Source organism: Quercus robur, chromosome 8, assembly GCF_932294415.1.
Source record: "Quercus robur chromosome 8, dhQueRobu3.1, whole genome shotgun sequence".
In the NCBI taxonomy this organism is placed as follows: domain Eukaryota; kingdom Viridiplantae; phylum Streptophyta; class Magnoliopsida; order Fagales; family Fagaceae; genus Quercus; species Quercus robur.
In genome coordinates, this window is record NC_065541.1 from 50346636 (window position 1) to 50360319 (window position 13684).

The 13684-nt window shown below is 32.4% G+C and overlaps 1 protein-coding gene across 1 annotated transcript in view; it reads right to left on the reverse strand.

Annotated features, from left to right (window-relative positions):
- The window catches only part of LOC126696868 (GDSL esterase/lipase At2g42990-like), a 34308-nt gene extending 23771 nt beyond the window's left edge, over positions 1 to 10537 (reverse strand). Inside the window, exons 1-2 of the mRNA XM_050393595.1 lie at positions 10150 to 10537; positions 8948 to 9437 (exon numbers count right to left, since the gene is read on the reverse strand). Coding sequence (XP_050249552.1) covers positions 8948 to 9437; positions 10150 to 10521 — 862 coding nt within the window. The 5' untranslated portion in view covers positions 10522 to 10537. The remainder of the gene's footprint in view (positions 1 to 8947; positions 9438 to 10149) is intronic.
- Between the last annotated feature and the right edge of the window lie 3147 nt (positions 10538 to 13684).

Genomic DNA, 13684 nt, shown 5'->3' on the forward strand with positions numbered 1-13684 from the left:
TTTGTATATAATGTTGTTGTTCCATCAAATATATTTTTTGAGTTAAGATGGGACATATTTTCTATAGAATAGCATTCATTGTGTGTATGTTTCTCTCCGCTATCCACATACATAGGCATTTGTAACATGTTTATCTTATGGTTGTACCGTTACACCAAGGAGGCATTGACAATGACCCTAATCATAAACAAATTCCACACCTTGCTAACCAAAATTGAACATATAAAATCATAATTTCAATCCCCATTACCCCACAAACAAACTCAAAAAAATAATCAATGACTAAATCACAATTTCTTTTAGCTAAATAAAAAGGGTACAAGGAGACTACTATTGGAAACTACCTTCTATGTCATCTGTGGATAAAGAATTAACAATAGATGTGCTCTTTTTATAGTATTTTTTGGTATGCTCTCCATCCAAAAACCTTGATTTTATTAGGAACTTGAAGTTTCCAAAGATTTCTCCATACCTGTTGGCCAATTGGATCCTTAGAGCTTTCAACCCAATTCTCTTCTCTCAACACCTTCCTTGCCACATGGTACCCAGATTGAACAGAATACATACCATTCTTATTATTAAGCCATACAACTGAGGTAGACACAGACCTATAACTTAGTGGTATATATTCTGCAAATGGCCTCAGCATATTTCCTATGAAAGGTTGCCATGATGAGATCATGCCTCCACCAATTTAAATCTGGATCTATGAGGTCAGAAACCCGCCACTCCTCATCACCCTCATGCATCAGATAGAGAAATTTATTTGTTGGGTGATTTGGAATCCATTTATCTGCATGTACTCTAATGGATAACCCATTTCCTACTCTCCAACAACATCCACTCTTCAGGATAGGCATTGCTGCCATAATACTTTTTTCATATATAAGAGTTATTAGGTGACTCAACAGGATCTAGAAAGTGGCACTGTGGAAAATATATAGCTTTGAAACACTGGAAAATAAGTGAATCCTAGTCATGCAACATTCTCCAACCTTGCTTTGCTAACATAGCTATGTTGAAATATCTCAAATCCCAAAAACCCATCATGCCCTCTTTCTTAGGCTAAGATAATTTACCCCAGCTTTTCCAATGAATCTTCCTATCATTCCCAACTTGTCCCCACCAAAATTTTGCAACATTGCATTGAGCTCATTGAATGTGTGGTGGTTTTAGTTATCCACTATCTAGTATTGATTCGCATAATATTAATAATAAATTTCCTAGTTTTTTATTTTTATTTTGTTTTGGGCATAAAAGGAGATTCATTACTAAAACAAACAGATAGAGTTTTTACAAACACGAAATTAAAGGAGAGCCACAAAGGGTCTACAAAGACACTAGACACACATAAAAATTCTTCCTACTCTCCAACCAAACTATTTTATAACCACTTGCTACAAGTAGAGTGCAGCAAAGAGAAAACAACCAATTGTAAGGAAAAACAAAATTATGGCTTCCAAGACACAAATTTATTATATAGTATAATATATGGGTCTTGTTAACAAGAGTTTTAAAATAATAATAATTCATTGGTTTGCAATAAATTCATTATAGTTCTCTATGCTTTTCTTGATACTTGTCAATGTCCTATGCAATTTGTAGTACACATTTTGAATTAATTTGTCAAAAATTATCTTATAACTCATACATTTTAGTAATCACGTGTTCTAATATTGAAATGATCCGTTGCCAAATATAATTGGAAAAAGTTGATGGATGCTTAAGGACATTGGTTTATTATATATTTTTAGAAATTTTTTATGGAAAAAGAAAAAAGTTAATAATTTTTTACAATTTTTTTTTTAATTTTTCATAAAAATGGTATCAAAACTTTCTTAAGATTATCAATTAACAAATGACTTAAGAGCACCCATTAACCAAACTTATTATAATTATATCTAGGTGAAAACCACATTTTCATCCTTACATTTTCACGCGATTCTCACTTTGGTCCCTAACTTTTTTTTCCACCGCTTTTCGCCCTATCCTGGAAAACGCGTCTCGTTTTTGTCCCTGCTGTTACATCAGAAATGGAAATTGCACAGGTGGCAAACGGAAGCTGACGTGGCTATTAAAATAATAATAAAAAATGTTATTTGAAATTAAAAAAAATGCCACGTCAGCATCTAAATTAAAAAAAATTAATTTATTAATTTTAACTAAATAAAAAAATTAAAAACTAAATTGAAAACTAAAAATCACATGAATTGAGATCTAAGTGTGTCTTGAACAAGAACAACAAGAACACAAACCCAGATCTAAGAACACAAAATTAAAATCCAAAAATAAAAAATCCAGAAAATAAGAACACAAAATTAAACTATAAGCCCACATCAAATTAAACATGAACAAGAAATTAAACATGAAAACAAAATTTAAAACCCAGAAAATTAAAACCTTAGAGCTGAAACCCAGAATTAGAATTCATGCCAAAATTCTTGACAAACCCATATAAAATTGATAAATTAAACATGAACACATTATATATTTGAACAAGAACATAAACCCAGCAAATCTAAAACCTAAAAAATTAAATTCAAACCCAGTAAAATGAAATTTGAGTCTCCAAATCTCACATCCTAGCAAATCCAAGCAACCACCAACAAATTGGCAAAACCCAACCCACCACCATTCCACTGACCCTCCACACCACCAACAGATCGGAACAAAACCACCCACCTCCACTCCACCAACCACACAAATCCATGTGTGGAGAGAGGGAAAAAAGAAAAAACAGCCGGCCAACCACCCATCGCAACCCACAATCCCAGCCACCATTCCACTAACCCCCCACACCACCAACAGATTGAAACAAAACCACCCACCTCCACTCCAACGACCACACAAATCCACGTGTTGAAGAGGGAAAAAAGAAAAAAACAGCCGGCCAACCACCCATCGCAACCCACAATCCCAGCCACCACCATGTCCCAGTCACCCAACAAAAATCCACAAACCCAGCCTTAAAATCGAGACTAGTAAGTCATAAGCCCATGTAGCACTAAAACTATAAAATTAGTAACCCCACATAGCAAAAAAGTAAAGCCAATGAGTGAGCTATTGAAGGTGGAGGTAGAGACGATGGAGGTAAAGTCGGTGGAGGTGGAAAATAACGAAAAAAATCCAGGAAGTTCAAACCTGAGAATCGATGTGTAGAGCTGACCACGGTGGAAGTGAGGCTAGTCATGGGTGGAGGTGAGGCCGATCATGGGTGGATGTGTTGTTTGGGGGTTCATGTGTTGTTTTTAACAATGTTATTAATTCTGTTTTGGAACCCATTTCGGTTTGTTCAGTGGAACGGAATATTTCGGTACCGACCAATTTCGGTGTATCGTTTCAGGATGTTTTGGATTTAATATATATATATTCCACTTTTATAATTTTTTTTGCATGAATTATGCTAATTTCCACAGCATTTCATAGTTATTATTAATTTATTATAACTCACAATGTGATAACTGATAAAGAGACTGGAAAGCTCTATGCCTACACAAAGTAGACTCTCTGTTCAATGTACTCTAGTAGGCAGCAGTATTAATAACCCCAAACCATTCAAAAACCAAATAAAATAATAATTTTCGAATCCACTAAAAGATAATCATATCTTGGAAGTAGGAACCATTCAGAACTTTACCAAACCATAGTCATTGTTCAAAAGTAACATGAAGTCTCAGACTCTAAAGCACTTTGAAGGTTTGATGTGAAGACAAGCAATTTGAAGGTTTGATGAAACGTGAAGACAAGCAAGTGAAACAATGCAGTGAAGAAAGAAAATAAAGCAAAAAAATAAAAGGGAAAAGCATAGATCAAGTATGCAAATGAAGGTTGCTGAAGACACTGCCATTGTTGTTAACTTGTTATTTTCCTTCTCTCTTCTTAATTTCTTTTTGGGTTGTGATTATTTTCTATTGAACTTAAACATTTAGATCCTGTCAAAATAGAAGCCGTGAATGGATCTGTGAACATCTGATTTGAGATATAGAGTGATGTAGTTGTAGAATAGATTTTTTTTTTTTTTTTTTTTTAAAGGGAAAACTGGTACCAGCCGAAATTTCCATTTCGCCCAAAACTGGTCGGAATTGACTAGAATGGCCGAAACATCCCGAAACAGACTGAAATTTGACCCGAGGTGGAATGGATGGTACTAATGTTCCGGATTGCACGCCGGCACGAAAAATTCCGACAGGAACGAAACGAAATTAATAACAATGGTTTTTATATGCTTAGATCCCTGTTAATAATTCGGGAAAGATTGTTTTGAGCTTGGAATATTGATTTTGTGTTCTTAGAGTTATTTGTGATTTTTGGATTTTAATTTTGTGTTCTTAAATCTGGGTTTGTGTTCTTATTGTTCTTGTTCAAGACACACTTAAATCTCAATTCATGTGATTTTTAGTTTTTAATTCTGTTTTTAATTTTTTTTATTTAATTAAAATTAATAAATTAAATTTTTTTTTTTAATTTAGATGTTGACGTGGCATTTTTTATTATTATTTTAATGGCCACGTCAGTTTCCATTTGCCACCTGTGCAATTTCTGTCTCTGATGTAATGGCAGGGACAAAAACGAGATGCGTTTTCTAGGATACGGACTAAAAGCGTTGGAAAAAAAAGTTAGGGACCAAAGTGGAATTGTGTAAAAATGTAGGGACGAAAATGTGGTTTTCGCCTTATATCTAAACAAATTTTGATGCCATGTTTCATATAGTCTCTATAGAAACCTATGGAGCTTTCTCATTATGGTATCACTTGCAACATCAAAAAATTACTAGACCATTCTTGAAAATTATAGTGGAGAAAAGAATTATATCCAACAAAACGTGAAAATTGATTCAAGATATATAGCTTGAATCTAAAAAGGTGTAAACCCAATCACACACATACATTATCATGTGTGATAAGTTTTGTATGCTTTTCAAATTCAATACTAATTTTGTGTGTATTTTAAGTTTAGTTTCCTGATAGAGGCATGATAGCCAAACAACATAGCTTCCGTACATGCACTATATGCACGATCGAGGAGAAGAATCACTAACCTTCTAGCCAGTAGCCACCAAAATTTAATACATTGTCAGGCAGAGTAATAGCTCACTGCACATACAATTCATTGCAAACACAGAAAAATGACCAAACATAAATTTGTAGAGAATTGAGTAACATTTTTATTAAGAGGAATGAAACAACGATTTTCACTATATATAAATGGCCAATTTGAACCTCATTAAGGACATTGACAATACTCAAAAAATTAAAGGCATTCATAGAAAGAGATGACGTATAGAGGAGAGAGAGATAGAAGGTCTTCTACAGTAAGAAGTTCTTGGTAAGCTTCGGAGGAACCAACTCTCTTTAGCTAGGGCTGGACTTGTCTAGAAGGAAGCTGCCCAAAGTAGTCCAAAAGGCAGAGAACTAGGAATGGAAGGAAGTACCCCTCTTCAAGAAATTAGAGTAAGCTCTAAAATAGACCATTCACATCAAGTATAGTTCTTAAGCTTTCTTTTCCAAGCAAAAGCATCACACATATATAGGTAGACTTACATGGAGCCAATCCCCGCAAAAGTCCACAACACACAACATGATAATAAGAGAATGACGCTACCTAGCTAGCCAGTTCTTCCCATCGTACTTGAAAATTTTTATGTATTATATATGTGCCTGCTAATATCTTCCTTGAGCATAAAAGAATCCCCGAGCCAATATCTATGGTTTGCAAATTTATTGCTCAACTTAGATTAGGAGAGCGCGCGCACAAAAAAAAAAAAAAAAAAAAAAAAAAAAAAAAAAAAAAATCGTGTCAATGAGTTGGATGTAAATCAGGTATCGACACTATATATATTTTTTTTTTGGTCTAATAAACAGACTAATCCACTTTATTATTGTGTAAGTGCTAACATGGCAAATGATGCCTTTGATGTACATTTAATTTATCATTCATATAAAACAAACAGTAGGAAGGGTATTGAAATAAAGTTATAACTTTGGGGTGTCAATCATGTGCGTTTCAATAATTTAAAAGGTTAGTATAATGAGGGTGATACTTTAGGATAGAAAAGTATAATTTACACTTGAAAATATTGAGTAGAGGCTGTAAGAAGAAAATGTAATTTTTTTTTTTATAAAGAAAATGTAAAATTGATTAGTGATATATTGCTTAAATTACATGTTTAATTTAAACCAAACTTTGAGAACATAAGTAAATAATTATATTATTCCACTCTTGCCAAAAAAATATTTCCTCCTTGGCTTGAACTTTTTTTTTTTTTAATATAGAATCCCTTGGCTTCAACTTTTTGCTTAATAACCATATTTTTTTTTTCGTGATAGCTTGGTTTGAATTAGAACAATAGATTTTTTTTTCCCACTCTAATATGTACTCTCACTCTCACTAATAGACTTAGCGTAGGTCCAATGCATTGAATCTACTAAAATGATGAGATGTGACAAAAAATGCACACGTGTTACCATCGTAACGGGTCAAATGCAATTGGACATCAGATTCAATCTTTCCTCATTAATTCAGGCTCAAACATTTCAGTGGATAAATACACAAAAAAACAAATTCAGGTCTAGCTAGATCAATAAAAAATAATAATAATAAAATCACGTCGAGATTCCAATTGCCATTGGATTTGGACCTCTATCGTTAAATTACAATAGAGCCATTGTTGTTATATTACAGAATAAGGACAAAATCTAAAACCAAACAAATAGATAAAGAAATCCATCATTATAATAAATAAATAAATATTTTAATTGAGATATTATGGTAATCAACCACAACAAAAATCAGAGATTTTTTATTTATTTATTGTTATTTTTGGATGAAAGCAATCAACGAAAATATGCTAGAAGCTTATCAAGAAAACTATTGACGATTATGTGATTTGTTTTCTCTGTAGGGTGGAAGGCATCGCAAAAGACATACTTATTCGCATCCAAACAAGTAAACGGACTGAGCTTATTGCAGAGGTCACTCAATTCAAATTTGCCTGTAGAACAGCATCCCTTTCGTACAACGTCAAATCCTGCCAATCCACAACGAATTTCATATTTGTTTTAACTGAAGAACTTACGAGTAGAGGAAAAATAAAATAAAAACAAAACCTGACATGTATTGTTTATTTCAAATTGGGGAGGAAATGGGCAAATGCCCCATTTCAAAAAAAAAAAAAAAAAAAAAAAAAAATCGAGCATTTTGCCGCCTTTCCTAAACTAATTAAGGAAATATCCATCTTTTGAAACTCGATTTTCCCAAAATCGAGTTTAAAAAAAAAAAAAAAATTTTAGAGCTCACTAGTAGTGTTTTAAGGAGCCTATAGTGATGTTTTAAGGACCTATAGTGGTGTTTTGTAATTCGAGCTCCATGAAGTCGAGTTACATGTAATTTTTTTTTTTTCTTTTTTTTACCTATAACTCAAGTTCAAGGAGTTCGAGTTACAAAATGCCACTATAGGTCCTTAAAACATCACTATAGGTTTCTTAAAAACGCCACTATAGGGCTTAAATTGATTTTGAGAGAATCGAGTTTCAAAAGAGGGGCGTTTCTCTAATTAGTTTGGGAAAGGGGGCAAAATGTTGGATTGTTTTTTTAAAAAGAGCAAAGGCCAATTTTTTCCTTCAAATTGGATTAGTATAGCAAGTAGAGCCGGCTCTAATTTTGGGGCACAAAACATTCGCATTAGTTCGTGCAAAATATTACACATCAAATTATCTATTTTATATTATATTTCATTAAAATATCAATTTTTTTATTATTTTTTTTCTTTACAGACAATAGTCAATATTCACGCTCTTCCTTCATCAGCGAAACACATAAAGAAAGAATAAACAACTTCTTTTATGTCTAGTTACATATGGTTTTATTTATGACTAGTAATAAGTGACTAACTAATTCAGGGGAGGAAAAGAGTAACAATGACGGTAGAGATGTGGACTTATGTCCATCACCTATGGTAAAGGTCCATTCTCCCCTGTAGTGTCAAGTTGTAAATCTCTCTCAATGGTTAATACAGAGAAGTTATGGACTCCACTCTACTCTCAAACGAATCCATTTTGCATTATTCACAAGAGTAATGCTAGAGATACAAGATTTGGTATAATTTTGTGTCATAACTCGCCACGTGGCGAGTCTCTACTTTCACACGAACTAGGTTCGTGTAGAGTCCTCAACTGCAGCTCCTCTTTCATGTGAGAGGGAGAAGAGTTCATTGGATGGATATATTTATATTTCCCAAACCTATATATTTATTTTCTTTCAATTCTTAAAAAAAAAAAAAAAATATATATATATATATATATATATATCATAATTTTTTTAATTTTTTTAAGAAAAAATATCATAATTCATTTCATTGTATTCCAGTCCTTATAATCTACCAATCTGATTCCATTTTTTTTTTAATATAAATATCAAAACATGATATAAGTCATGAGCAAGGATATGGGTTTTCCTTGGTCTCTTTTAAGTCCTAACCCAATGAAATATAATCGTTGATTTGGACCGTATTTTTAAATTTTTTATCAAAAAAAATCTGACAAGCAATATTTGTGTGTCCCCTTCACTCATCCTCAACCAAATAATAGGAAAGATATTAGATACAGAACAAAGATTAGCTCTAATAAACCAATAAAGAAGAATATTTTTTTCAACTTATTACATACGTGATTATTTGTAAGATTGTTTATGTGAATTATTTAAACAAGTCAAATAACTAATTAAAAAAATATTACGTTTTATATTTAGAGAAAATATAATTTTTTTTTTTTGAGAATCCAAAGTCATTTAATTTAATATACTTAAAAGGAAATTTATTACCTACTTATTAAAAAAAAAGGGAGGAATATCATTGTTAATCACAATCATAAGCAGGTAATACCAAATTAATTCAGCTAAAAAAAAAAAAAGTAAAACCAAATTACAGTAAGTACAAGGAGTATGAACTTACCATATAAAGAAGGTTTCTTGATGATTTGATCGAGAATCTTGTATGCATCTACAGATAGTAATCTGAGTCCTGGAAGCTCCATATTCAACCTTGTCACCAAACCATTTAACTTCCCATTAAATTCCAGCGCCACATTGTTAAATTTCTCCACGCATTCGTTTTGACCCAAAATATTTATGGTTCTCTCCAGTGGCAAACACCCCATTGGAGGAAGTCCAGAGAGTGATATTTTCCGAACTCCAAGACTATACAGTTCTCTGATGAAATTTGCAGCAAGTCTAATGAGAAAATCCTCATACTGTTGGACTGTGAATTGAGATTGTCGTTTAGGGGATAAGTAATAGTTCTCTAGGAAGTCGTTTGTTCCTAGGCTCATCAAATATAAGGCCTCACTCAAAATCTCATTTGCCTTGTCTTTACCAACATAGGCTCTCAACTTGTTTTGGTACTCCTTGTAGTACTCCAATTCTTTCCACATTGGTATCACTTTCTGCAAATTAAGGAAGCACAAGTTAAACATTGGTATAACTTTCTCATGCACACGCATTGAGAAATTAGAATAACAAAAAGTATGTATTAATTACTCATAAGAAAAGTATGAATCAATTAATCTTTTATAAGGCAAAAAAAACAAAAAACAAAAAAAATGGAAAAGGTTTAGCTCCAAATTAGTTTGAGCTTTTATCTTCTTTCAACAGATTATATAACGATTGAAGAAACCATTAATATGTAGTTTTAGTCGCAAAAATTTTAAATGAATTATGTGACTCATTTAAATAATACACATGGTTTGTCATATAAATTGCAACCTAATGAATTTGAGAAGATAATTCTCAACCAGTTAGAACCTAAATTTGTAGAATTAAAAAAAAAAAAAAAGTATTAATTAATAATAGAGGAGGGACCAACAGATAATGTCACAAAGTGGATAACTTGATAGTTACAATGGAGAGGGGATTCCTTTAGAAACTCTAAGGGTCCGTTTGGATTGGGGGAGGGGGGGGGGGGGAGAGGAATAGAATAGGAGTAGCTAAAAATAGACTAATTTTGGGCCAATTCGACTTTACTTTACTCTACTCCCCCTCATTTCTTCTCAATCCAAACAGACTATAAGAGTTGCCAATTGAGCTAAAAAGCTCTTCGCATGGTTATTTATTTATTTTATGCATAGGTTGATAGATATGGTTTGGTTTGATACTTACTAATACATCCGAAGTTGCATTGTCATAGCCTGTCCCAGCAGAAGCAAAGCAAACTCCAGTGGCAAAATCTGATATATTATACGCAGGATCTAAGTAAGCGGGTACTGTTGGTTTGAGCCCAAAAGCCTCAGAAATGAAGTCTGAAGGAATGCGACCATTAGAGAACCGTCCTGTGGGGCGACCACCAGCAAAATCACGTCCATAAGGCCTGAAATTGCTCTTGACAATGGTTGGATACACGTTGTTGTTTCCTGCATCCACGGTTGAGTCCCCAAAAACTATGATGGCTGGAACTTTGCTTTCGGTTATAGAGACTAGTATTAGAAGCTCAGCTACTACCAAGAGCCATGGAGTAGTGTATGTGTATGCCATAATTGCTTTGTGTCTTGGTAGCCTGCAAATGATTTAATATAAAAAATTAATCAATCTTTCCAACAATTTCAGGCAGTAAATGTTTAGAGTTTTAAACAAATGGATAATTAATGTAGAAGTGGCAATAATTACAGCAGAGTAAAATGGAAAAAAGAAACAATAGTAAGAACTCTCGCGATAAACATTATGATAGATTGTTATACAAGAATTATCGGTCCCATTCTAAGTACTTTATTTTTAAAAAAAAATTGGTTTCATACCAATTTATAGCTATCTTCTTTTAACTTACTATGTGACAATTGAAAAGACCATACATATATGTAGTTTTAGTCACATAACCTTTGTAATGAGTCATATGACTTGTTTAAATAATACACATGTATAGATAATAGTCATATAACCACATAAAAGTTGGAAAGATAATTTTGAACCTATTTAAAGCCAAACTTTGTTATTTTACTTTATGTTTTGTCACTCAAAATGTGTTACCCATTTTTTTACTTAAAAAAAAAAAAAAAAGGATAAATGTATGACATACAATACTTGATAAAGCATAAAATGGAAACACTAAGTGTTTTACTTTATTTTTTTTTATCACCTACACCTTGTCACATATCCATTTTAATCTTTTCCTTTATAAAGTAACCCAATGGTGGAGCTAGGAATTTATCTTTGGGGGGGGGGGGGGGGGGGTCATACATAAAACTAGACAACTAATTTTTTGTGTGTATGAAATCTAGAATAGTAATGTATAATACAATTTAATAATCAATATAGATTTCAGTAATCAATATACATTTCAAGAATGTGTCAATAGTCCTAAACTTACTAATGAACCTAGATTTATCAAAATAAATTATCACCCATTAAATAAAATGATTGAGATTAAAAAAATATATTAAAATAATACTAATAATTTAAAGATTGCTAAATAAAAGACAAACAATCATTCAAATTTCAACCCATAAAAAAATTCTAATAAAAAACAACTAAATACATGTTATATTATTTCATCAATAAATTAAATGTTATATAGTAGTATATTTTAATCAAAAACATTAATAATGCCATATGATATATATATATATATATATATATATATATATATATATAAAATTGTAATTACAAATAATATATTACAAATGAAAAGAAAAGTGCATAACCTGGTAATTTGGAAAGCGGGTAACAGAGGGGGTCAGGGGCACAGCTACATAGGGGCCTACATGGAAGCTTAGGGAACTTTGTCTATCTTGTCTAGTCTAGTCTGTCATTATTATTTACACATTCACATGGAAGTTTTGTTAGTTTTTACATTGTAAATCACAAAACTACAATAATGTAGCCTAAGGGAGAGAAGAACTAGAGAGAAAAAAGAAGAAGAAAGGCAAACGAAGAGAGAGAGAGAGAGAGAGAGAGAGAGAGAGAGAGAGAGAGAGAGAGAGAGAGAGAGAGAGAGAGAGAGAGAGAGAGAGAGAGAGTCACCTGTGTGAGCACTGATCAAAATGTTCTGCAATTGTGTGGTGGACTTGGTGGTGTGGCAGATCAACAAAGCCTATGACCTTCCAATTTTATACTACTATGGTGTAAGTTAAAATACTTCTGTGTTCATTTTATAGATGCTAAATGTCTAATGATTGCAATTTTTTGACACATATATTTATCACTAATTGGATTGTATTCTATTTAAATAAAAGTTATATTTATTTTTAGACTTTCTTAAATCTATATATGCATATTATCAAGTATGGGTAACCAAAAAAATAAGGGTTCTTCAAAAAGTTTCAAATTAATTAGGATAATTCCAAAAAAAAAATATATATATATATATATATATATATATATTTCTTTTTCTTTTTTTTCTTTTTCCAAAAATTTAGTCTAAAAGCAACCAAAATTAAAAGTTGAAAAAGTCAGACACAAGATTTAGAGTCTATTTGGTAAAAATATTAGAGGGTGTTTGGTTTGAAAAAAAGAAGAAGGTGTTTTCAGTATTTATTTTCAATCTTTGTGGGACCCACCACAAAAAACTCTGGTTTGGTTGTTTTTTTGTACCTAGTTTTGATTTTTAGTATTAAAAAACTTACATACAATTTTTGGGCGTTTTCATTTTCTTGAAAATGAATATCATGGCATTTTCATAAAAAAACCAATTCTGTGGGTCCCACTAACAGTGAGTTGTCCTATCAAAAGCTCTCTCTCTCCAAAAATATATATTTCCTTTTTTTTTTCTTTTTTTTTTCCCGAAAATTTTATGGGGCCAAGGCCTCCTTCAATCTCAATGTGGCTTTGCCACTAAAGTATCCAAAATTAAAAGTTGAAAAAGTCATACACAAGATTTAGAGTCTATTTGGTAAAAATATTAGAGGGTGGTTGGTTTGAGAAAAAAATGTGGTGTTTTCATTATTTATTTTCAGCTTTTTGTGGGACCCACCACAAAAAACACTAGTTTGGTTGTGTTTTTTGTACTCAGTTTTCATTTTCAGTATTCAAAAAACAGCATACAATTTTTGGGCATTTTCAATTTGAAAGTGAATATCATGTCATTTTCGTAAAAGAAAAAAACCAATTTCATGGGTCCCACTAATAGTAAGTTATCCAATCAAAATCTCTCTCTCTCAATGGTGGTGGAGGTCAATCGATGAGAGTGATCCATGGCAATGCTCACTGGTAGTGGACTCCTTTTGGGCGTGGTGGTTTTTTTGTGGATTGGTTTGTTGAACTGGTTATGATGGTTATTTGTTTTAAGGCATATCTGATGGTGAATCTAAGGTGTTTAGGGGGTGAGTTTGCTGAAATCTAATGGTAGATCCATGGTTGTGTATTGTATGTTTTTAGGCATATCTACTCTGATTATTACTAGTTTGTAGGAGGTAAATGGTTTCTAGCGGGTATGATAACTACCAAAGGCTTCCTCTATGTTTGTATCCGTTGGGGGTTGTTAAAAAAAAAAAAAAATTAGGGAAAACAATAGTAGAAAATTAATGCCAAACAAAAATATGTGTTGGAAACAAAAAAAATGAGTACAAGATTTGAGTGCAAAAATGAGTACTGTGGGGACATTAGAAGGCTTTTGTCCGCTTTGGGGAACCAGTCCCTCACGGTTTTGTCCTCGTCTCCGAGTGTGGTTGGGGGATTTTTGCCATGAAGTGATTGACACCTAGGC